At 35.6% G+C, this 27,917-nt stretch overlaps 1 protein-coding gene across 4 annotated transcripts in view; it reads right to left on the bottom strand.

The window, feature by feature from the left end:
- LOC149548052 (mitochondrial 28S ribosomal protein S29-like protein) overlaps positions 1–27,917 on the bottom strand; it is a 185,948-nt gene that overhangs the window by 102,379 nt on the left and 55,652 nt on the right. For all 4 annotated transcript variants that reach the window (XR_016353966.1, XR_016353967.1, XM_089792080.1 and 1 more), the window contains exon 3: positions 21,223–21,434. Coding sequence is in view for 2 of the 4 variants with exons in the window: in XM_089792080.1 (XP_089648206.1) it covers positions 21,223–21,434 (212 nt within the window). In the remaining 2 variants the exon portion in view is untranslated. The remainder of the gene's footprint in view (positions 1–21,222; positions 21,435–27,917) is intronic.

The raw sequence follows: 27,917 nt of genomic DNA, 5'->3' as shown, positions 1-27,917 counted from the left end.
CTTCTACATCGATGGATGCATTCGCCAATGACTTTGAGGTGTTGCTCCTTCCCATTGTAGATTGACCAATCATCGAGGAAGGCCTTGAAGTTTCCTATAGACATCCCGTCAAAGATATTCAATATGATTCTTTGGAAAGTGGTTGGTGCATTGCACAGCCTAAATGGCATCCTGTTATAAGAATACACCCCATCTTCCAATACAAACGTGATTTTCAGCTTATCCTCCTCAACAATGCTGATTTAGTTATATCCTGAAAACCCATCCATGGAGTATATTTCATGGTCAGCCACCTCTTCTAAGATGCTATCAATAAAAGGAATTGGAAAAGGATCTTTTATAGTTATTGCATTCAAGCATCTAAAATCTACGCATATCTGAAATTTATTCCATCCTTCTTTAGTGATATTACTATAGAGGATACCCACTCGCTGGTTTGTACTTTGAATATGATTATTGCTTTCGGCATTTTTGTGATTTCTTCCTGTACTTTGGCTACATTGTTCTTGGTCACTCGGTATGGTCGTCTACACATTGGTCTTGCCCCTGGTACCACTAGTATTCGATGAACACACATCTCTGGAGGTACTCCTTTCAAGTTCTTGTATGTCCAAGCAAAGACATCCTTATATTCCAAGAAGATTTTAAAAGCTGCGGCCTTCAACACGAGATCCCAATCATCCCCTATAAAAATCTCCTTGGGTAGGTCCTTCTCACCAAGGTTTATTTTCTGCAATTTTGCTTCTTTATATTCCACCTTCTTCTCAACTATGTGTTGGTTTATTATTGAGGGTTGGCGTAGCCTCTATATATTCCTTATAGCCCTTTGTGTACCTTTCTTTTGATTCCTCTTCTTGGATTTGTAACATATTACATTCTGGCTGGAATACTTCATAGTCTCCCATCTGCTAGTGAAACGGACCGTCGAGGGAGCTTGTTTCATCTTCTAAGCACTCCCCAAGTCAAAGCACTCCTTTTGGTTCTACTCCTCTGTCTTCTCCTTCTGCCTCTGAATCTGATGCCAAGTCCTAATTTACACACCGGTTCCTTACATCTATTGTGTACTTTCTGTCGTCTACCTCTATTGACAAGGTATTCTTCTTCCAATTATGGGTGGCCTTTGTTGTGACTAACCATCCTCTCCCCAACAATGCTTCATATGCTTTCTTCTCCAGTGTAATCACGACAAAGTCCAAAAGGAATCATTGTGTACTAATTACTACCTTTTGCCCCATCAAGGTTCCTATTGGCTTAAGTCCATTCTGGTCTGCACCCACCAATTGGAATATAGGTGACCAAAGTGTAGGTTTCCCTATTGCCTTCCAAGTCTCCTCATGTAGGACGTTAACACCGGAGCCTCAATCGACTATAGTGTTTGATAGTTTACATCCCATTATTTCCATTTCCACTACTGTCGGTGTCCTCCCCATTCCAATGGTGAACAGGGTGTTGGTTTCTTTTCCCGCTTGCACTTCCTCTTTCTTCTCCTCCACTGTTTGTTACTTGTATGTGTGGTAAGAAGGGTCTTCCCATTGCTCCATCCTGCCTAGTCGACAACCTCCAGGTTCAAACTTAGGCAATGGCACCAAAATGTAGAATGGTTATCAATCAACAATATACATAATGGTATATCATGAATTCAATAGCACCAATAATACATTCATTACTCATATCATAAAACCAAATGGCGAGGAACCAAAAACATGAGTCTACCAACCATATTTCAAAGTTCATATATAATGGTCCATTGGTTGGAAAAACCAACTAACGCATCCCCTCGCTACCTAACTACCCATCCCAACAAAACAAAACTAAAGCTTGATTACAACATTACTCTGGTCACTCCGAGAAGTAAATCAGAATTGGAAACCTCCATACGTGGGTGGCCATTACAAATAGTGTGGTTGGAGGAAAAAAAGAACTAATATTTTTCTCTTATGACCCTACAGCCCCCTTGTGCAAAAGAAACATTAATAAAAGAATCTTAATGTTGGGATTCTCTATTAAAACAAGGGGACTAACTGTTTGGGTGTCCCACGACCTCACCAAATCCCAAAGCTTACCTCTATGTGTTTTTGTGTTCTACAATAATCTCCAATCAATTGTCCCTTACTGAATTTCAAAACCTTGGTATCCCATAAAGTAGTCCAGCTGGCCAGAATTCCATTTTAGAGATTTTTATGGAGAGCCCCTCCAAAACTTTGAAAATTTGTTGATCTTTGATTCCTTTTTTTTTTTCCAAAGCTTATTTAAGCAACAGTTTCACAATATCAACTACTAATTTTTTATAGTCTGCAATACCCCATACAACCTCCAATATCAAGTTTAAGATTTTATGAATAAGTCACCAACAATTCAGTCCTCCATGAACTCCATGAAATGGTATGGCGGTCTCGATGTGAGTAGAAATTATAGCCAAACTTAGGCCTCTTACTGCCAACAAACCAATAATAAATAACAAACATAGATCTGGAATTAAATTATTAGATTAAAAATTGAAATCTTGCAACTGATATGATGTTTCTTCAGCACTAACTTACTCTGTATGAAGCCAAGCCAAGAAACCAAAAGATATTCATCCTCAATTCCTACCACTCTAATGGTTTGGTTTTCATCCTCAAAGAAAGATGCTGATCCAAAGCTCTGCATCAAAATTTCTGAAAATTTGATAATGATAAAATATATGAATTGTTTCATCCAATATTTTCTTCTTAATGTTTTTCCCATTCAGCTCTAAAACCAGTTTAAAATTACTTTTTTATTTTATTTTGAATATTCATCCTATTGGTGTTCAAAACCCTAGATTGGAAATCCAAGAGCTTTGTCAATTCTCCAATAAGATTACCCAATCAGTTTTGGCCAACGGACGGGAATAACCTCCCCTACACTTTAGGCTTCGCTAAACCTAGGTGGGTAAACCTTCACCTTGAACCCCGATTGCTTAGTTCAAGGCTTTTCTATAGCGAATTTAAACTTGGTGAATTCTTTAGGTTAGCAAAATATTTTAAACTTGATCAAAATGAAGTTATATGATTGAATGTTTATGTGATAACTAAGTTGATGCTTGTAAGGAGATATGGAAAAGAATCGTTAACTATGAATCAATAATTGTTTTGATGATTTGAAAGAAACCAATGCCTTGTTTATTTGGGCAATAGAGTCAACCACAATGAAGATTATTATGTACAACTTTATGAGGCAATATATATTAAAATATCATCAATTACCCCTGTCATCCAATGCAAAAGATAAATCACCTATGCAATTCAATGCTAGTCCAAAAGGACTCTCACTTCTTTGGTGGGAAGCCCAATTAGACAGAGATGAGGAAACACATATATATTTCACACTATCTTGATTATCAAACAAAGAATGCAATTACATATCTAAGCATTGTTGGGGAATAATCCAATAGTCGCCTTATTGACCACAAAGGACAATTCCAAATTGTATTATATTATCTTTGCCTTAAATAAACATAGATTAAAAAAAATTACTTATCATTAAAATATAATTTCTGAATTGCTAATATAAGTCATACCTTATAACTCATATTCCTCCTTACAAGTTTTTTGAATATATCTCAGTAATTTTCATGGTTACTGGGAGACCCGTCTCCCCCCTAAAAGTCGCGTCTCGGAGACTTTTCGCATCTCTGGAGACCTCAAAAAAGGTTGGAGACTTCATGACGAAGTCTCCTGAAGTCTCCCCGTCTCCTAATCCAAAAAGTGAAGTCTCCCCGAAGTCTCCTGATAAAATATAATATTAAATAAATTTATATATTTTAGCCCTCATTTAAATGTTTTTAATGCAAAAATTAAGACCACTGATAATTTAAATGATTAAATCATTTAAAATATTTTATTTAATAAATTAATAACTCTAAAAACATTAGAAACGCTTTTAAAAAATTATTTTTATTCTAAATTCCAAGTGAACCAACAATAATTAGAAATATTTGAGAAATAATTAAAACCACTAAGAACAACCAAAAATGTTTATTTTTTTTAAATTAAAAATGTAGATATTTATGTTGTGATATTTCTATAGATATTTATGTTTACAAATATCCGATTGAAATTCCAAGATATTTATATTATAATTTATTATATCTCCTATTATTTTGGATTCTATCACGAGGTGATACTCCTGAGTTGCAATCATTTGCAATAAGATTGTTGTCACAAGTGGCTAGTTCTCCAGCTTCTGAGAGGAATTGGAGCACTTATGGTTTTATTCATTCATTGAAGAGGAACCAATTGGGATCAAAGAAAGCAGAGAACTTGGTGTACATTCATACCACACTCCGCCTTCTCTCTCGTGTTGATCCTACATATATGGAAGATCCCTCAGCAAAATGGGATCAAACTGCACATGATGGAGATGTTGCAGCCATGGTGGAAGAAGCGGTTGACCCAAATGGCCTTAATGATTTGCCCCCAGCTGTACTACCATCAAAGGAACCTAAGTTGGAGAGTGATGATTTTTTGGAGAGCATGATAGCTGAAGACCTTGAGATGGATGATCACAACCTTGTGGAGTAGATTATAGTACCATTGACATACTAATACTAGATATATTTCTGTTTTTTGTTTATTGTACAAAGTGTTCATTTTTGTTTGCATATCGGCAATTCAGCATCAAACTATACTTTTTTGAATTTAAAATTTGAAAATGTAATGATAATCTCAGCGATTATCAATCTAATGATGGTGATCATATGCAATATTCAAAAAACAAATATGTCTATGAGATACAATATTGTGATCATGTGAGTTTTGAAATCTTTGACTCTATGAATCCATTTTAATTTTTAATGTGACAACACTATTATTATTTACTTTAGTCTTTTAGTCTTACAATACTACTATTTTCAAATTTTGTATTTACTTTTAGTATTAGACTCTTTAAATTTAAACTATTAAAAATTTAATTGAAAAAAAAAAAAAAAAAATTGCCGTCTCCAAGTACCCCCGTCTCCTATTTGAAAAATTGCCGTACCAGTACCAATACCAGAGACCTCAAAGTCTCCCTGTCTCCCGGTGACCTTGGTAATTTTTTATTGCTCCTCCAAACATGTTTTCAAAAAATTATCAATGTCTCTATGTTTGTGTTTTGCACCTTATATTTATATGTAACCAAAAGGGTGTGTGTAACCAATTTTGAACAAACAAGCTGTTTCACAATTCTTCAACTCCAATTGATTAGTTGTAGTGTAACACATCATAACCAAGCTTGATTATTGAGCAATTGCTCTCAAACACATGATGATACTGGGGCACTAATTATTTTCATAAGGAGATAACGGGATGCTTCAGGTGTAATACAATGACTATCGAATAGATTGATTTGTCCTTATTTCTTTCAGACGCACTTGTTTTCTCAGTTACCACAGACAAATAAAATATCATTTATTTGATTGTATGGTCTTTATTGCAGGCAGCAGATGCAAACTATGTTGGTTGAATACCACCGTCCTCATGACCAGGAGAATTTTATCACTGAAGGGATGATCTGAAGAATATCCTCATTAAGTACTACCACTGTTGTTGCAATAACTTCCAGACGTTCATATCTCCTGCGATGATACCTTTTTGCTTGCAACTCCTGCTGAAGACAGAAAGGATACTGGAAATAGTCATCTCAAGTGGTGCCGTTAATAATGTATGAAATGCATACACTATATTGAGGAGCCGCTTTTGGTAAGACAGTGACCAAGAGCTACAGCACAGGTTGCGTTTGATTTGGGTTCTCACTGCAAAAGGAGGATTCACAGGAATGTCTAGGCATCGCATGCAGGTCACTAAATAATCTTCTTTTTGAAAACACCAAGCTAGGATTTCAATCTTGATTGTACTGCTCTCCTCATACTTAACAACTATTCTGGTCCTGCTGCCACAAATCTTCATCACATTCCCAAAAATAATACAAGAAGGGAAATCAAAGTGCCCCCAATATCACACTTGCTGATACATTTCTCAGGCAGTAAATTATATACAGATAAGGTATCTGGTTATTCTGCAACAAACATTGGGACTGTTTGTATTGGCATTTGCATTCTCTGAAGATCATTCAATACGCACATTTCTGTTCAGTTAATGTCTCGTGTACAACTCTTTGATACCAATGATATTCTATTATCTTTGATTGTGAACAAGCTAAGTGAGTCAAACTAACAAATCTCTTGAAACTGAAACTGCAAACTACACCTTCATATCAATTGTTTGATGAATTGCAGAAGGAGAAATAGAGAAGTTTTGGTGAAGTACATTAAGGGGTTCTTGTAGTGGATTCACAGCTGTGTTTGTCAGCATAACTATAAGACATTATCTTCAGATGTTACCGCTGTCATTACTTCTCTGTTATTTAGTTGTCAATACATCGGAGCAACTAAAACAATGAAAAGAAATATACAAACTCAAACTATTCATTAGCAGGACAGGCCTAAATATAACAGCTAGTCAAGCCCCGTCTTTCACAGTAATCAAAATATCCAATTTCCAAGCCCCAATAAGTTGACAATTCTGAAGGTTCCTTTGCAGGCAGAAAATGATAAGCATGACAATGAATAAATACAAATGATAGTTGCTGTCGCCACCCATGTATTAACATTCCCTCTGTTTCCTTGCCCTATAGTGAATACATCAGGTGCACAAATGGAGGCTCCAAGAATTAGGGCTCCATTACATCCTTTGCCCCTTTTTAATTATTAATTACCTTTTAGATAGTTAAAATATTTTAAATTGAATATTCATCAGTTTTCCCTTCATGATTTTTGTATGTTTTTTGGTCATCATTTAATTATATCAAATTAAGGGTCCTTTTTCAAAGTCATAGATCAAGGTACCTTTTGGACAACTGAATAAATTATTCTAACATGCCCCTGCAAATCCTCCCTTCTACCTATGGGCAACAAGAATAGCCTAGGACATTCATGATGGAATTCAATCTTCACCAGATTTTCTTGATGAGAAAAAAAAATAGAATGCAAAGAATCATTATGATGTTTCAGATTAAGGTAAAAGCAGGTTTTGAAGGGGCCCCGAAACCCTTTACATCAAAAAGAAAGATATACCATGAAGTTCTACCAGGTTTTAAACGGACCTTAAACTAGCAATACAATTAAACCAGGTCAAGCAAGGCCCTGAAACCAACAGAAGTGCTCAGAAAGAGAAACTAGCAAGGACACTGGAACCTGGAAAGAAAACAGACTGGAAAGCGAGGCAACCAAAGAAGCCTCCCAGACCAGGAAACTCACCTAGGATTGTTGATCAAATTTGTTTTTCTAGTCACAACTTACTTAGAAACGTTCTTTCTCCGGTGCTTTTTCTTAAAGCAGGAGAAACTTAGGCTTTTGTTATCTAACAAAATCCTAACAATATCCAGATTATGAATACTGTTCAGCCCCCTAATATACCAAGTAATGATTTTCATATCTATTTTTTAGGGGTAAAATCCAGAATAGTTGCCTGCCTGCCATCAGCGATATTCTGCATACTTTCTAACTCTCTGGTTTTCATAGTGGTTCTTCTTCCAAATTTTTCTGGAGGACCAACATCGGGTTTCACCTTGGAATGTTGTTCTGCTTTTTTTCCAGATTTACCCAGAGTAGAAGCAAGAGAATTTATCTTGGTTTGCTGAACTATTTTGCTGCTTCTAGTCTCTACACCTATAGTAATGTTCTTAATATCAGCTCTTTTTCTTTGGTTTGGTTTATGCTTTGAGTTATCTCCTTTTTCAATCACAGCATCTAGGGGAGGAGGTTCATCCAAAGGAAGGTCATAATCAGCCTGAGATAAAACCTGGAACTCCCTGGACTGAGAAAAAGGAAGATCACCCATCTCTAATTTATTTCCAGCTTCAGCCAAGAATTCACCTTCCTCTAGCACGGATTTATCTTCTAAATCTCTCCTTTGATCTTCTATCCTTTGATAAATAACAATTTGTTTTGATAAATCTGCCAGATCATCCATTCTTTGCTTAGGCATTATGGTATTAGATTGAAAACCATGTCCTTCTTTCTCAAAGATTGCTTTCTCAAATGAAGGCTCTTTATCCACCTTAGCATGTGATGATTTAGAATCTTCTTTGGGTTTCCATACTTTCTTTTGCTGGATCTTGGTCTTTTTCCCATCTGAAACACTGTTTAGATGCTTTTTACTTTTGGAGGGACAGTTTTTAACCAAATGCCCCTGTTTCTTACAAGCATAGCAAGAGTTAGGCAGATCTTCAAAAATAATTTCTTGAGTCTTTTTACCAAGTTTGGATGTTAGTTCCACCTTGTCTGGGAGATGATTCAGGTCAGCCACTTTAACATAAAGTTTGGCACTTTGAAGTTTGGTTCTGGAAACCGTAGCATTATCCAGTGCCACTAATTCACCAAAGGAATTGGCAATACCTTTAAAAATGTCCTCATGCCAGAATTCTAAAGGGAGACCAGGAAGTCTAGCCCAAATGGGGGGTGGTTAAGAAAAAAGAATCTGAAAGATCCATGTTAGGCTCCCATTTTTTAATTGTGAGAGAACATTTACCAAAAGACCATGGTCCCCCACAAAGAACCATATTCATATCTTCAATGCAATTGAAAATAAAAGAGAAGAATCCATTCAACATTGGGGCAATATCATTACGATGTTACACTAGATTGTGAATTGGGATTTTGCTTAACAGTAAAGCCAATAAACTAGGCAGAAGAAAAACACAGAATAAGGATAGATCAACTCAGTCATTTCACAAAATAACAATAAACTGATAAAGACATGGAAGCTTCCCCTAACTTATATATCTCTTGCTCATTTTAGAGAAGATAAACTACCAATAAAAAGTGATGAAAAGAAAACAGGTACTGAGTCTTGCTGCACTCTATGCAATAGGAGTTACAAGAATACAGATAGAAGCTCTAAACTCATTCATTTCATTTGCACCTTGGATGAAAAATGAGAGAAAATGTTACAAGGTTCCAATATTCACTTGTGTTATTGAACAGTGTTGCATATGGTATCGAAAAAAAAATTCCCAACATTGAGATTCTTTTATTTATGTTTCTTTTGCACAATGGGGCTGTAGGGTGTCATAAGAGAAAAATACTATTTCTTTCTAACATTTCCCAACATTGGATAGTCTACCTACAGTTGGAATGCATGTAAGTCGTGTTTGCTGATCATTACATTGAAACATCTTGAGTTTGATACTTGCCTTTAATTGCACTAAAATTGATTCTTATTTTTTATGTTTTTTCAATACACATTTTGTGTGGTCTGTCCCCAAAAAATTCCCCTTTGAAGGAGACATCTCAACCACGTAAGGAGGTATTTCTCTAGAGTCTACAGTGCTACACATCTTGGAAATTTCTATCCAAAAGACAATAGGAAGTTGGAGAAGGGGACATCTCCCCTTAGAACGCAGCACATTTTGACTAAGAAATAGATTATCTTGACTGAACAAAGGTGGAACCCAACTACCACAGATCAAGAGTTGACAAGACAGTGATGACCCTTGTTTTCCTCCAGTCAAGGTAGGTGTACACATGTCATTATTTCTGCCTAAGTAAAATAGTTATTCTTATTATCTTATGTAAGCTTATTAAAAGGTGCAATATTAAACTAAGTTCAGCATTAAGTGCATAAGAAATAAACTTATTACACCTCTAGTTGATTGCTTCAGAACTCGCATATTGAAAGATTAAATGAGCATTTTTAGAGAGATTTTTGTGGTTCAATGGGAAGGGGTGTAAGAGGAGTCACGCTATTGCCTAAAAATAGTGTAGGCTTACTTGCAGAATTGACACCATGTGGCTAATAAACATAAAGCTTCAAGGTACTGTTTTGGCTGTTAAATGGATTCTTGTGACTTTTTCATGTAATGAGCCTCAGATAACATTGATCAGACATAATATTTCTTTAGGCTTTCATCAGATGAAAAAGGATTGGGATTCTTGTGACTTTTGCAGGTGATGAGCCTCGGATTACATTGATCAGACATAAAATTTCTTTAGGCTTTCATCAGAAGAAAAAGGATTGCAAAGCACTCTAGCCCCTTGAGTTACTTTTGGATTCTTTTATGTCAAGACAGGATTTATTGCTGATGCTATTCTATTTCACTGGACAGTTAAGTTATCTCAGGATCAGGATGTTAACCATGCATAAGCTAAGAGAAAAACTGCAAGGCATGAGCATTTGAAAGAGCCTAGAGTTGGTGAGCCTCTGCGATTAGGCTTTCATCAGGCCTCAAAGTAGATGTGTTAGGGTCAAGGATCTAAAGCAGCTATTAAAAATCTGGGGCCTCTAGACAAGAGGAAGACAATGGGAAAAAAAAGCATGGACAATGTGGCAGAACATAAGCATAATGTGAAGATGAATAACAGGTGTTGGATCAAGACCGAATGGTGTGATCATTTTTCAAGCTAAGGCAACTGGGCCCATAATCTGTAACTGCAAAAAATCAATGAACAAAAACAAGAAATAGAATCTGCATGCTTGTGTTACAAATCAATAGCTAGAGTGAAATGGTTTAAAGCAAATGATCAAAGGCCTTATGTGCTTAATTAAGTTGCTGAGCAAAAATTAAGTCCCAAAGTGTCTGACCAATCAGATAATAGGAATTTATTAATGAGATGAACATGAAGAATCAGTGATCAGGACTAATTAATTGTAGAGCATCTGTCTTCATTACTTAGGCCTAAGCATAGTAGGGCGGAAACTAAAAGGTCAAATCCAATAGCCAATAAAGTAATTTTAATTTAATACTTGAACTCAATAACATGACATAAAAATTGGAAGGTTACATCAAAGGCAAGACAATTGAAAGGCTTATGCTATTATGGGCTTACGTCTCAGAATATACACATGGCAAAGAGACAAATAGACTCTATTAAAAATCTGGCAGCTTAAGGAAAACAAAAAGTCAAACCGTCCACATACACAGCAGTCAGCAGAGCTAAAACTTGATTTTGAAAAAGCACAGAAAATGAAAACACAATTGACTTTGACTTTAGGCATGATCGTTGATAACAACTTTGGATCATACTGCAAATATTTTTCTTTCGAATTTATGGGACTCAAAAAGTCAAATCCCTTTCCACTTTGAGAATTAAACATTATTTAAGACACCATCCATTCATTTATAACACCATCTCACCATATGTGATATTATCAATATAAAAAATTTAACAATATTTAGTAACATGACATTTTCAAAGTTCAACTGGGTCGAAACCTAGTTACAGGTCTTATGGCCAGCACACAAAAATATTTCTAGATTTCCTAAATTAAAGCAAGCATGAAGATGTCAACTAACATAACATCATCCTTGTTCAACTTGAATTAGTTAACTATAATAAGTTAACTAATTACCCAGTTTGTCTGATTCAGCAATTCCCAGAAAGCTCAAGTCCCTGTCACAAAATTGAGGCGGAAATGAACAGATGCAATATTTACCAGAGAAGTTAATATAGCTACTGCATTTATCAAATTGATTTATCTGTGAAAAGTCATGCTGAACAAGTGTTTGACTAGAAATTCAATGTTTAGAAATTACAGCTTTGGCAAACATTGGATTAGAAGCTGTTTGATGAAAGTACAAATCAGAACTTTTCACAACTTTAACTAGAATTTTACTTCATGCGAATCACATATTGAATCTTGTACTACATTATGGCTGAATTTGAAAATTTGTTCCTGAAGACTATATACATGACCTACAATATAAGGAAGACAAATGTTATTTAAGATATGAATTAAATGCAGTGTGGGGAGTGAAAATTGAGTGATTAACAAAAACCCACGAACACCCATGGTGGATGAACTTCTAAGGACCCATGAAGAATCAGGTTAGTTGGGAGGTTGAGCTAACCAAACTAAATGAATTGGACATTTACATATTGTACTTGGTGAAGTTATTTGGACTATTGACTTTCTTTAGAATAGATGTTAATGGAAAGAAGTTGGTTGGAATCCCTAAATGACTGTGGCATTATAAAAATTAATATCAATTATACACTTGTCTGCCACAAGTAGTTGAATGCATAGTTGGCAAAGCCAAAAACTTGCAAAGGCCTGGAAAACAAGTTCGGGAAAAAATCGGCCAGTTTTCAGCAAAATATTTGGGAACTTAAATATTGCTTAAGTTTAATTAGAAATACATTTTTATGCAAAATTCAATGAGAAGATGCATCCAATAAGTCAATAAATGAAAACATAAAAGAAACAAGCCTAGTCTAGATATATTTAAACACAAAGTGGATACGAAATCGCATTCTCATGAGGAATGCTGATGGCTAGAACCAAAATAGTAAATAATTTATATAAAACTAAAAGTGAATACATCGTTATAATTACGTCTTCCTCTGCCCAGCTCTAGTAAAAACAAAGGAAGAGCTAGAACTGAAGGTTCTATTCTTAGAAGTTTGCACTTGACATGATTGTGGCTCTTCACTCAATATGTCGTGACTCAGTTTGTGGCTTGTCCTCTATCCTAGATGTAGCTTTGCCTCTAGCTTCTTCTAGCACTAGCAATGACTCCTCATTCGACTCAATGTCATCTAGTGCAAAACCAAATCCACCCCCCTCTTCCATAGCTTGCCTCTTCAAATCTGCCATGTCCCCTATTTTGCCCCTTACAATTTAATAATAAAGAACAAAATAAGGAGTCGATTTAATAATAAATTATTAAATGTAGTGTTAATGTTATAAAATAAGAAGATAAGATAGGAATAAATAATATATTAAGATAAAATATAAAAATATGATTTATTATTATATTATTATATATAAAAAAAAAATTAAATAAATAAATATCAAAGTAAGAGGTATTATTCATATTAAGAAGATATGATAGGAATAAATAATATATTAAAAGAATATATAATACTATGATATATTATTATATTATTATATTAATAAAAGATTAAATAAATAAATATTAAGAGGTATTATTCATATTAGCCATATTATTAATACAATATCTTCTACATCCTTAAATATATTTGAATGGAAGAATGACATATTAATCAATTAAATTATTAATCAAATGATAATATCAAGAGACGCATCCATTCATGATACTTATCATGTATTAAGGAAGGGAAGTAATAGTCTGGATGGGCATGGAAGAGTATATGACTGGAACTACAAAACGAACAAGGATTGATAGCAAGAAAACCATCGAATAATCACGGAGGACACAAAATGCAAGGGTCAGGGAAGAGGACGGAAGAGGGAGTCGGATAGCATCTAATTACAAGAAGAAGACAAATCGAAGGGGGAGAGAAGATCCTGCGGAGGCCACAAGGCTACCAGATGCGACTAGAGGGTTTAACACAGTTTTTTTATCAAGGACGAAAGCCCAACATTCCACACTTGACTCTTTCTACGTGAAGTCACATACAAGACACGAAGAGGACGGAAGGGACATTACAGTGGTATCAGAGCATAATCTTGCCATCCTATGAGTGAAGGCTTATGGAAACTTACGAGAGAAGGACAAATAAAACTACAAAATGAATGACTTAGCAAATGAAGTGAGAACATATATGGAGCAAACCCACTAGACCAACCAAACTATATTGAATCAAATGGAGAAGTCAAATCAAGCCCTCCTGCAAGCATTTCAGAACATAGGGAACTCCATTAATAACCTAAATAATAACTCTTCCCATGAGAAAGATACAAGTTCAAACGAACCAGTTATTAACGAATCATCATCATCTAGAATTCCAAGACCTCCTTTCTTACCTAGAGAAGAAACTCAAAGGGAAGAGGAGGGAATAAACCAACCCACCAATAGCACAGTGGAGAATGCAAGAGCCTATGCAAATCTTGAACCCAAAATTAGGGAACTCGTAACATTTGCAGAATCTTGTGAGGGACAAAAACATGAGGGCCCTAAAAGAACCAGAAGACGACCAAACGAAGAGCTTAAACATAAGGTGAACAAGATAATGCTTCCAAATTTTGAGGGATCAAGAAAAATAACAGCCCATGCATGGCTCCAAAAATTAAACACATATTTTACTCTTAGCCCAATGATGGAGGAAGACGCGCTCCAATTTGCTATACTCCACTTAGAAGGTACGACACATGAATGTTGGCACAATGGGCTTCTCTCCTTAGGACATCAAAACATAAAATCATATCAGGATATTTCCCAAAAATTGATCAAATGGTTCAACCAAGTTGAACCTAAATTGTACTTCAAAGAACTGACCCATCTAAAGCAATACGGAACGGTGGAAGAATTCTCTAATGAGTTCCAAAAACTTGCGGTTATGGTCCCAGATTTATCCCAAAAGAGGCTTACATACTTATTTGTTGAAGGACTAAAGAATTCTATCAAAAATATAGTTAACCCATTAGAACCTCAAACGGTGGAAGAAGCTATTTAGAAGGCTAGAAAGGTGGAATCTAATTCATCAAAGGAAAGTTCTAAGAATTTCTCGAAAAAGACAAAGCATAGAAATGGAGACTCGTGCAAAGACCAAAGAGGGAAAGAATGTTATTTCTGCAAAGCAAAATGGAACAAAGGACACCAGTGCTTGAGTAAGCAAGCCCAAAAACAAAAAGAGGACACATTGAAGAAAGGCATATGTTTCAAATGCAGAGACCCTTGGGAACCTAGACATAACTGTGACAAGAAAAGTCAACTCCATAAAATAGAAGCAACGCATGAAATAAATAATAGAGGCTCCAGAACAAGAGTGTGAATAGTGATCAAGAGAGGATATGTGAATAGAGAATCATTGAAGCTTCGAGGAAGTTCAACTTTGGTCATACTCTAATCTGGAAATGTAAATATCAAACAATACATATATGTACATATTTTTATGATTATTAATGGAACTTTAATATTTAATTCAAATGAAAGGAAAGAGTAGCAATTAAGGGAGAACTGCTAATGACACCCTATTGTTAGCACCTTCCTAAGAGGGCAATTTAGGGAGAATAGCTAGGGCACCCTATTACAGTGGAATGTTAGGAAGAACTGTGGTAAGGACACCCTATTGCTCTGTAATTAAGGGAGAACCGCTAGAGCACCCTATTGCAGAATTAGTTGAGGGAGAACCACTGAGGGCACCCTATCATAGTGATAGTTAAGGGCCCATTTGGTTGCTAGAATATGATTTAGGAATTAAAATTTTAAATCATTGATTTGGGATTCTGGAACTTGAAATCCAAATTACGATTTCTGGAATTTGTTTTGGGACTGTTTGGTTCAAATTTAAAAATATTTGATATTCAGAATTTGTTATTCCAAGTCCGTTTGGTTCAAAATATGGTGGAATAAGTTTTCAAACACTTTGGCAAATTTCAGCACACATTTCCAGTTCGTCATTGGTGAATTGATGTTTGTGTTGCAGTGAGGCCGATTACAAGAATTGCAATCAACAATGCCAACGCCTTCCACAGTCTCGACAGATGCTCCCCATGAAACTCAGCACAAATATTTCTTATCTTGCTCTTATAATAATTCTTGATTAGGGTTACTCTGATTTTGGCTTTCAGATCTTGCGCGTGCTCAGAAACCCTACAAAAAACAGAGGTTTTGCCATGTCGTCCAACATCTTAGCTATGTCCTCATCCATTATCATCACAATGTCTATCAATCACATGGCTTTTTCGCAGCAGGGCAACGTCCTCAGCTGTGTCGATCAAGAAGTCCATCAATTCAACGTATTGTATTACATGTTTCTGCCGATTAGGGTTGTTGAACTCCAACCTAAGAAAATTCCTCATCATCACTTCTATGTAGGTATCTGAAATCACAATCTTGGGAAGAAAAAGAGTGTCTGAATGCTTGTCAGATTTGATTTTATCTGACCCTGATTTGAAATTGATTCCGGCCTTAACAAGCTCTTTTGCATTGTATTTGTCAAGGAAATTATCGTGGCCTTATTACGCTGGGTGGGGAAAGAAGATTGCAAAGATAGCTACAACCATGTCACCCATAGTTGTCATCAATCTCTCGCAGCATGTCAAATTTGTGCACTTGTCTTCATCTAGATTGTGAATTTGCAATAACAAGGAAACTTATCTATGCATGCAACCTAATAAATGATCTAGAAAAACTTCACCAAGCAGCGGCCTCACTTTTTTCATGGCGCCCTTTGAGTTTAAACCGCATTTAAATTCTCAAGACTGTGTGTTTACCAATCCTGTGAGATCACCCACTACCTCCATAGTTCTCGTTAGATAGATTTCTTCAAATTGAAAATATTTTGAAAGCAATGGCCATTGCCCAAATGGCATCCGAATGCCAAACTTAATTAAATTTTACTTTAGTTAAAACCCTCATTTTCAAAAAATGGGATTTAAAATGGGAATTAAAATGGAAATTCCAAATAACAAGTATTTTGAAGGAATTTGGAATTCTTGTTTTGGGGGTCAAATAGGGATACCGAATTCTACGTTTTCCCAATTCCAATTCCGATTGTGCGGACCCAAACAATGGATTAGAAAAATTTTAGAATTCCGAATGCCAATTCCATTCTAATTCCAGCTACCAAACGGGCCCTAAGGGAGAATTGCTAGTAGGGCACCCTACTATGCTGTGATTATGGGAAAACTTTTAGGGCATCCCACTACAGAGAAAATATTTTAGAGATCTTGGGATGAGATAAAGTCTCACCTAAGTATTATAGAACAGATAATCCTAATGAGATATCCCCAGTAACTTGGGACGGAAAAAAAAAAAAAAAAAGTCTCTCCTAAGGATTAAATAGAGATAGATAGTCCTAAAGGGACATTCATAGAGGCCTGGGCAAGACAAATTCTCTCCCAGGGTACATTTGTCAAGAGTCATTATGGAGCTCCAATACACCAAGATAAGTTCTCTCCGATCTTAGTAATTTAAATTGAATCTTGCAATATTTAAATTTATAGTTATAACAATTTAATCGCAAAGTTGAAATTGTTTTTGCAGGGCTATAGTGAGGTGCATCAACCAAATCACAAGGAGAAAACATTGAATTGCTTGAGGACAAGCAATTTGAGGAAGGGTGGACTGTCATGTCTCCTATTTTGCCCCTCAGAATTTAATAATAAAGAACAAAATAAAGAGTCAATTTAATAATAAATTATTAAATGTAATGTTAATATTATAAAATAAGATCTAATAGGAATAAATAATATATTAATATAATATATAATAATATGATATATTATTATATTAATAAAAGATTAAATAAATAAATATCAAACTAAGAGGTATTATTCACACTAAGAAGATATGATAGGAATAAATAATATATTAATATAATATATAATAATATGATATATTATTATACTATCATATTATTATATTAATAAAAGATTAAATAAATAAATATTAAGAGGTATTATTCATATTAGTCATTTTATTAATACAATATCTTCTACATCCTTAAATATATTTGAATGGAAGAATGACATATTAATCAATTAAATTATTAATCAAATGATACTTATCATGTATTAATGAAGGGAAGTAATAGTCTAGACAGGCATGGAAGAATATATGACTGGAACTACAAAACGAACAAGGATTGATAGCAAGAAAATCATCGAATAATCACAGATAACACAAAATACAAGGGACAGGGAAGAGGACGGTAGAAGGAGTAGGATAGCATCTAATCATAGGAAGAAGACAAATCAAAGGGAGAGAGAAAATTCCACGGAGGCCACAAGGTTACCAGACGCGACTGGAGGGTTTGACACAGTATTTTTATCAAGGACAGAAGCTCGGCATTCCACACTTGACTCTTTCCACATGGAGTCACGTACAAGACATGAAGAGGACGGAAGGGACATTACAAATAAGCAACAAACATTACTTTGGCAATGGTAAGGTTCAGAGAATTGATAAACAACGCCAAATAGATAGATTCATGGGTTCCAAACTTCACAAGCAATACAGATAGTAACCAAGAAACCCCTTTGTCGAGGACATCCAAGCAACAGGGAAGAAAATGTACTGTATTCTCCCTGCAGATACAGATACAAATAGAGCACTCCCTTCGACGTGGAAGAACACTTCCCATACACTACCTTAATTTCTTCAGAACTCCGCAGCTGAGAACAACGTATAGAGTACGTACAGTAACAACGATCATCGAAAGGGGAATAAATTACATAGTCAGTGAACTTGACCATATGTAGACAACAACAAATATAGTCTAATGCAAGTCTACTTAGCACAAGTTCAATATATAATGTGCTGAAGATACACCTCATATCAAGAGGGCACAAATCTGTGTGAATTAATAATCAGACTGACACCATTCAACCATTTCTATATTGTTGAGGTACCCAATTGGACTCAACATTATAAAACCACATACTTAATACTGAACTATCTAATGATCACAATAGTTCTTTCTATAGCATAAGTCTTAAAGATCTTTTATAACAGTTCCATCAGTTGCAAGACAACGCTCTGTCCTGTCAAAGACCATAAATATTATGAATTGCATATTTCAGACATAGGAAGGATTGGTCCTTGGATACAATTCTTCTGCTTCTTTAAGAGTACATTTTCACATTATCATAATTCCATTCGAATAGTAATATTGATAATTCACTCTTAATATTGAGTTGCAAGGAATAAGATAAAAGAATTCAAGTACTTGTCCCGAAGTTTTTATAATATCACGGAAGGGACATTACAAAATCATTGATGTCATCCTCTTCAAACCCGCCTCAAATATGCTTCAAATCAATGGAAATCAGTTTGCAAGTGTTTCGAGTACAAGTGTTTGAAAGACTATTTTCCCTCTCTCAGCTAAATACAAGTGAACAAATGAGAAATGAAATTAATTTGGGCCATTTTTTGCCTTGAAGTTCTATTGTAAAACTGTGACCGAATTTTTGGCAAAAACTTGCCAACTACTAGCCGAATTTTTGCCAAAACATCTGCGAGTTTTTTGTGCCAATAAAAGTTGCAAAACTCGCCAGGCCAGAAAGCTCGGCCAGCTTTTGCAACTCGGCAAGTACTCTGCCAGTAGTACATACATGGTTGAGTGATGGTTTAAGTCTATATCACTCCTCATTAGTTTAAATACAGCATACTAAATTGTGTTTAATGTATATAGGTATGATCCAAAGTAGCCCAGTTTGGATCCTAGGGGTGATCCAATGCAGTTTGGAATAATCCCAAGCAGTCCAGGGCTTATAGAACAAGCGGGCATGGAAAACTCAAAACCAATTTTTCACTAGTTTCTATGTTTTAGTAATTTGCATTTTTGGAGGCCTTCAAAACAGAATTTCGGGTCAAAACTGTTGTCAGTTCCTTAAATGAAAATCAAATAGCCATAGGCATTGATTTAAGGGAGTGAAACGGATTGAAACTAGATCTCTTTGATATCTTTCCTACAACATAAAAGGTTTTAGATTTTGAACTCCAAGCAGAAATTTGACCCCACCAAGTTGGGGTATCTGAATTCCTATTTGTTTTCAAAATTTATAATTTTGTTTATTGCTTTATTCAGCCAACAATTCATTTTGAATTCATATGATTGTGGACACTGTTGCCTTCCTGATTGAAGGAATGTCGACTTAAGAAGCTCACAACTTCGTCCACAATATATGCTGTTGTCCACTTTTGTCAAACAATATTGCAAATTTTTACATACTTAGTTACCTTGTTTCGTCATTTAATCACATTACAGTGCTTTTGTCTTTCACCTTGCATCTTGTTGGGTGAGCAACAGTGGGAATGAACAATAATATATGACGCACAAGCAAAATTGAAGCTTCTTGTAGTACATGGACTATATTGTTCTGTAACATCGAAAGGGAGATCCCAATAAGAGTCAGCCCCAAAGGCATTAAGTGTTTATAGGATAGAATCTATAGTATAACTGTCAATTTCTGATTTGCAGGTTTTTCAAGTGTATTTTTCTACCAAATATCAAAAGAAACTACAAGCAATTTTGACATCTAGATAACTAACTTCCAGTGAATTGATATAACGTAAGATGACATTAGCATGATTATTGATTTGGTGTAGTTCTGTTCTGTTTACGATGCTCAAGGTTGGGGCCAATGTTTCGCAATGCTACATAAAACAAACAAATAATTAAGTGTTTTAAACAAAGCTAGAGAAAAACGGAATGCTGAAAAACATCTCTCCCAACTTTTGTCATTTTTTGCTTGCATGATAAATATCATCATTGTGATATGAAAGTTCAAAGCAATTTTTACAAAATATTTATATGTTGTATCAATGATTGATTCCAAAGGTGTGCAGTGTGCACAACTTATCACAAAAATGGCTGATAATTTTCAAGAAATGTGGCATGGAATTCGCATTGAAAGTATCTAAAATAAGTGCATTGAAACCTGAATGGCATCGTTGAGAAAGGTTCATTTTTATTGTCATACATTACTCGTCCACAGAAAGGGCACCCTTCAAGCTGATATATTAGATTTCAAAAGTAAACAATTAGTGTACGCTTGTCACAAGAAACCCTAATAGAGTAAAAAATATATCAATTTATAAAGATCTTCGAGTTGAATAAACATAATGAAAAAGCATTTTGGTCAAATGAGAAATGAGAGAAAAGTATCAACTGAATTATTATCTTACTCCATCTATAACCCTGCAAATAAGTATCCTTAAAAGGATAAAGTTCAAAATCAGACCAATGATTTATGGCTGTAATCAAAGCTCGGAACAAGTGAGAAAAGTCTCATAAAAAGCATGCCTCGCTATTTAGAGCACTCCCATAGTGCATCCATGCAGGTTGTCTGAAGAAAAATTTAAATAAAAAGGTGTTCATTTAAAAATAAACAAAACATTGAAAATCACAAATGTCTGAAAGGAAAAAATAATTATGGAAAAAAGTCTAAAATGGCATTTTTTCAGGCATATCTTCATTTCTAATAGTTCCGTACTTCATGGGCAAAATGTCCTTGGAAGGAATAACTTGTACTGAATCTGTGCTATACTAATGAAATATATCAAATTAAACGACAATTACCATATTATGTAAAAGGGTACACTAAAAAGTGTGTGAATGTAAATTATAAAATAATATAACAAATAAATATGTCTAATTGATATGGATCTACGTGCATCAGACTGACTCGGGCCCTTCTGTTTTCCATGACTTGCTTTTCACAAATATAGCCACAGAAAAAGAAAGCCAATGTCAGAAAGTAGAAAAACCACCCATAATGCACCAAATACTTGGCAAAGGAAAGGCATATATAAAATGCTAATTTCTCTAATGAAGCTATAAATACATACCTCAAGGACAGTTATTGCCTGTCTAGGAGTATCCCATGTAGGAGAAACTGGGTTCTTATAATAGAAGCCACCATGAGTCCATTCTTTGCCATTGGGAACATAAAACACAAACCATCCCTCAGCACGAGCCCAGTGAACAAGCATAGCTAAGGTAATGCTTTTTCCACTGCTGACAGGACCATCCAAGATAAATTGTTTCCGAGGGTTCCTCACTGCAAAAGTAGTCAGGTCAAAAGAGAATTACTCACAAGATTCTGTTTTTTCTATCAGATCCTTTGACAATGTGGCCATGTGAAAAAATATCAGTGGAAGCAAGGACAGAGAGAGGAAAGTTGAGTAACATACACAATAACACTGACAGCTTCAACCAAGCAAATTGTTTTTTATTGTGTTCTCAACTAAGTTTCCTTTCTCGCAGAATATTTACACTGGATGATACAAACTGCCTATCAGCCGAAAGACTGAGCGCAAAAGTGTTGACAACCAATTGACATATACAAATGGCAATCAAATTACTAATATGGAATTTATTCCTAAATTTTGAAAATCTAAAACAATTTGACAAGTTAAAGATGAACAATCTCATCTGTAGATATATATTATACTCTGAATATTTCAAAGCATTGCTATCGAACAAACAAAATCATAGACAAAGGATTTTAAAGCCTTAAAAACTTGACGGGTTGTACTTGTCGTATTAAAAGCAAAAGAAAAATCACAAATTACTGATAGACAATGAGTATGGAACAAATCATCTCTGTACAGTACAAAAAGACATGTTAATATGTATCCTAATGAGAGGATACATACACAAAATATAAATTGCTCATCTAATATGGAAGTGTTCAGATATCAAAACATTATACAGGGACATTGCCAAAGCCTTGTCATCCTTGTCTTATGGGACTTCCCAAATGAACCAAATTGAATCAAGAACTCGCGGACCAACAGAGCAATGCTTGTTCATATTTATCCCTAGAAACATTCTAAGAAGTGCACAATTATTTCCTATCATGTTCAAAAATGCATTTAAATCTCAATCAATGAGTGTTCCACTCAAAATATATAATTGCTCTTGAAATTTTGAAAAAGAAAATCATAGCATCAAGTTTGCAATCATTTAGGTCAAATTGAACCAAAAGACGCAACATACATGTGAAAACACCAAAATCAGGCCAAAAGAGCATCTCAAGAGCCTTGGAGGCCATGTAGTGTGACAATGAGACCTACAAGGGACATATGATTGAATAATTAGCAAGATTTGCCAGCTTAATAGCCCATTGTTGATAAAATTAAGCAGGCTTTCCAGAACAAGGTTGATACAGATCTAATTTATTTATGACACATTAATACTAGCATGACAGCCAGGATTTTTTCTTATTTCAATCAATGCAAGCTGTTAATCATAAGAGTTTCCCTAGACTTGACAAGACTTGCAAATATGGCTCACCTCATCCAGAAGCAAATCAAGTTGGCTCTTGTTGCAAACCAAAGACACTTGAGAATATTTATTAATCTTGCTTCGGTCAGCTCAGATCTACTTTTGTAGTCATTTGTTTAATGCATACTTGCATATGTGATCAAAGAAGCTTTAACTGATTAAAGTTTGTCTTCAAAGTAGATTAAAAGAAAAGTGCATAAATGACCTTCAATGTAATGTCCTCTTCTTACTGATCAAAAAATAATGTCCTCTTCTCATCGATTAAATTCAATAAATAATATTGTATCATTATAAGAAATCAATCTAATAATAAAAGAATAGTTAAAAATAAATTAAATATGAATAACAAATAATAATTTAATAAATAACAAATAATTTAAGAAATAAATAAATAATAAATCATAATACATCGACTTAATAAATAATGCTTAGAATTATATTTAGACGATGGCAAGCTAAGGTTGGCTAAGGAATAGTTTGCACTCCAAGTCACTGAGAGGGCACCATCAATTCATTATTCGAAAACAAATCTAGACAACCTACTATTGGTTCGGATTCGGGGACAAGTGCGGGTACAAGAACCTAGTAGGTGGGTATGTGAAAAAAATTTAGGGGTTTGGGTACATATGGATATGTCTGTGTATGTATGTACATATGTATGTATGTATGTATGTATGTATGTCTGTAAATGCAGTATATATACAAAAAATAAGAGAAATATACAAAAATTTATAACTAGATCATAAAGTGGTAAGATAGATGATCATTGATGAATGCCAAATGCCAAAGATAAATATTAAATGTCAATTGATAGCTGAAAACATTTTCATATCAGCCATATCATGTACCCAGCAAGTACCCGCAGATGAACCAGTACCGGGTGCGTACCCCAACCCAGTTCAGGGCCTATTGGTACGAAGCCAGTAACTTAGAAAAAAACCTTTAGAGATCAGTATGAGGATAGAAAGCCTGATTTTGGGCAATCACACTCTTCATAGAAAATGCTGGCTGCATAATCGCCAGTTTGGGAAAGAACCACTCTTGGATACAATAAAAACCATAAAAGAAATAATGGTATTCCTGATTGCTTAGTCTGAGAAATAAGTATGTTCACAAAGGATGTGGCAGTTGGGTTGTGGTTGCTGTTCAGTCTCACACATCAGACCATATGAAATTTTGTTAAAAACTGGAGCCCTTGCACTAATACATGAAAGCCATAAATATATGATTCTTCTAATTTTATACCACCATTCATGATGGACAAGCAAGATTGATAGCATACAATGACTATCAGAGATTAAAGAGATAAGTCTTATGCTTTTATGCAGATGGATTAACAAAAAGTAATGATGAAACGGCATGACAATAATCATTAATAATCCAAATAGAGGTTGTTATGAAAAGGGGCAGTTACCAAGGGACATCACACATGTCTTGATAACTAAAACTCCTCCAGGAATGCAAATAAAAGAATGCATTCTCGTCAATCACAGAAGGACCATGAAATATCTTTCATTGTATTTCTACTGCATAGTCGTTGGAGATTAGATTGTGCCACTCTAACAAGACATAGAAGAAGGGACTTGAGCTGTTAGAGACAGTGATAATAATCTAACTGTTGTCATTGGATTTTGAGGAGGTTGTTACCTATATCTGTGGGCCCATTTGTCATGATCAACTCTAAGGAAAACACCAGGTTGAATATGATAAAAGAAATCAAAGAGTTAGAACTCAGCTTTATTACACCTGTGTAGATACAGATCAAAACATGTCTATCTAGCTCCTCAAACGAAGATAACTCATTCACATTATCTGGCTTGTTCATTCTCGAAGCCAATGTAAGGCTAGAATGCTAGTGTCCATTTTCTGAACTTTGCATTGTTGAAGAAATCCTTGTTAGTTGTTACTACTGTTGGCAAAATTAGTAAACAAATATATGAGCGTATCTAAATTAAGTCACTGGCAATTGTTCCATCAATGTTGACGTTGACTGTAATATGCTATGCTGATATTGATCAGAAATTAAAAAACTTGGACTAAACGGAATTTTGTCCAACAGTTGTTATGAAATCAAAACCTTAAGCAAATTTCATTACAAACATACTACTGTTCTGACCAATACAAGGATGAGCAATTGTTTATTAAACTATGAGAAATCGTGACAATCAAAATCAGATTCTTAGATGGCGGTTCAATAACACAGCATTATAATAATGGAATACAGACTTGTTACAATTCAACAGCTGTGCACACTTAACTGGACAGATTTCTCCAACTTCAACTAGAGAAAGCATACGTGATTTGAAGTGCAGATTTAGGAATTTCCATACAGTCATACAGTTACTGTGAAAGGCTCTATTGTGCCTGACTGTGACAGGGAGGTCGTCCAGCATTCATGTCTCGACTCCAGTCATCAAGAAACATTCCTCATGTGTGGGTGAAACCCGGCTGTGACTATAACCTTGTCCGGCTTCCAACTTCACTGCTTCAATGTGTATGTGAGTGAGGCCCCGAAGTATAGGTGAGAGGTAGGTCCAGGAATACCGTATTACTGCTCTGTCTAGAACCAGTGCTAATCACATCTCTGTAGACACCCCAAACTCTGTAGGTTATTCCAGGGAATGATATCGATCTGCCAATGCTGACTGTGATTGCAGATTTCCCAATCCCGTGACTTATCTTTCCACGGCCTCCATCTGCTATTAATGTCTATGCATTTATGTACGGGACCCACTGTGAATGAAGCGTTGGTACTGACCATATAGTGATACCAGTCACACTTTTATTTTCTTACTGAAGCTGCCGCTTAACACAGTATCATTCAAACAGCTGAGAATGTTATGTACTTACATTGGAGACTCCTGCTGTTGCCGTGGGTGATGGAGCTCACTCTTTTTCCGTCCCAACTTCCAGTGCCAACAATATTCTGAGAGTTGCCAGATTCTATTGACTCCAATCTTTAATCAATTATGGAACTGAGATCTCTTAAAATTGTAAGTGTTAAACCAGACCTTAGTTCTGAAACACCATGTGAAAGCCAGGTTTGCGTCCAGCTTCACTTTTTCTCAAGGGTTTTCGTCCTCAAGAATTTGCCAAGTCACATCAAAGCAACCTTTTTGGATTTGTTGAATAACATATATTCATTGTACCAATCCCAGTGCAAATGCTTTCCTTTATAACTTTGAAATGAGGAGAGGTACAAACAGCTTAGCAATGTGGGATAAAAGACTATTTCGTCTTTTAGTCACTTAAGTCATTTTGTCATAAAGTGACTTTATAACTTTATAATAACATTAAGGTATTTAAATAAATCTCTTGAAATACTTGTCTAATTACCATGCTGTCAGAAATAGGAATCTCTCCTCATAATTCTCCATGTGACCAAATACACTTTCTAAAAATAGAAAGGGTCCATCTCCATTACCCCTAACTTACTATACATAGTATGGCAAATGGAGTCTGAATGACATCGAACAAAGGCCAAATCCATGAATTGCTGAATGTTGGAGATGAACCAATCCTCAGAAGACCCTCTAACCATCCTCATTAGCCTACAAGGATCCAATATTAGGCCAATCTCTGAAATACTGATGCTAGCAACCAATGGGGACATTACAATCCTCCCTTCCCGAGATTGCTTGCCCTCAAGCAATCCAGCAATGACAATGAACTCCAACCTCCACCTGGATCCCAAATGAAGTAGTACGTGAGAACCCTGTTAACACTGAACCAACTGCATACTACTAACATCATCAAGACGAACAACATAACCTGCAGTATAGCCCTAAAACTTGTGCTAATAATGTACGGGTTAGAATATCACCATAACAATCTGCCACAAGAAATATCTCCATCCTAGTTCTCACCCACATAATATAAACTCGATTGGAATTCAGATCAACAATCCCTTGAAGAGACATAGCTACAGGAGAACCATATGCACTTAGGCCCACTATATCAACCATAGGTGTAGCCATGTCAAAATCTGTGGACACAGGAACGCTACTATCTGCCGCAACACAAAACTGAATCTTTATAGACGGTGAAAATTGAGCCCAACTCCACTTAGGTGAGTGATCAACCTCATACTCAAACAACGGATTGTCATAAGACAATGTTGCATCCATGTCAAACGTAGGATTATCCATGAAGTGAACATCAGCACTTTGTTGATCGATAGTGTAACATGACTCTATTACAACATTGCTCACCTCATCAACAATAACAAGTGTACTATCATCGGAGCACACATATACAACCACATGCATACTACTAAACTCCTCAATGGATGTCTCAACCGACACATAAGTGGCTGCTGCTATGACAATATCATCACATGCTCCTACCACTATCGTTGCATCGCCATCAAATACATGATCTGGGGAACTCATGCCAACAACTGCATCATCTAACTTAAAATAAATCCTCATCACATTCCAACTCAAGTGTGCCCAACTCATGCAGTATCTCATAAGAAATGTCCCGCAAATCTGAAGCCGCAACTGTATCATCATCTTCCACACTTAAAAAAAGTGATATCATTATCTGCTCAAATCTCGGCTTTGAAATCAGTTGGGTCATCAGTTTGTGATTTTGATTCATCTCAATCACTAGCACATCCAGTTGTTTCCTAATACCTTGTATCTCATAGTCTCCCTCCAATCTCTGACTCTAAAATATTGGTCGGGCGGGAAAATGGGTAACCCCCTCAACAAGCCCAGTCACCAAATCCCTATTGAGAAGCATTATAGCCAAGGTCTCTACAATCTTCCTCACCAATTGTTGAATAGCATGAGAGCCCTGAATGAGAGCACCCTCAGATATACTATATGAAACCTCCCACAAATCTGAGCTCTCGAGCAAATATTCCATGAATGACTCAATATAGTAGAAATTATATGTGGAAGCATCAATCCGCTCCCCCGCAATCCACAGCTGATCTCCCTGAAAATGTGACAATGTGAAGTGTCCCATGCTACCAACTGTATGAAAAGAAGAAATAGATTCACTTCCAGTAGAAGGAAGCAAATCACCCTGAGATCTCGTCTCCACTAATGCTCTCACTTCCTCTATACATACTACACTCATATCCTAGACGAAGGTGCTAGCCACATCATCACATCCCTAATCCTCAACCATAGAAGCAAACTTGCCACCAACCACAATATGTAACTGAACAGGGTCTAAGGTTGGTGTTGACTATACCCATTCTAACTCCACTGTAACCTCACCCAACTGTGATTGTGACTCCCGA

The sequence above is a fragment of the Cupressus sempervirens genome, chromosome 7 (genome assembly GCF_028749045.1).
Source record: "Cupressus sempervirens isolate cs-2001-9-10 chromosome 7, ASM2874904v1, whole genome shotgun sequence".
Lineage (NCBI taxonomy): Eukaryota > Viridiplantae > Streptophyta > Pinopsida > Cupressales > Cupressaceae > Cupressus > Cupressus sempervirens.
Note: the sequence above shows the minus strand (reverse complement) of the source record. Positions and strands in the feature narration are given on the sequence as shown.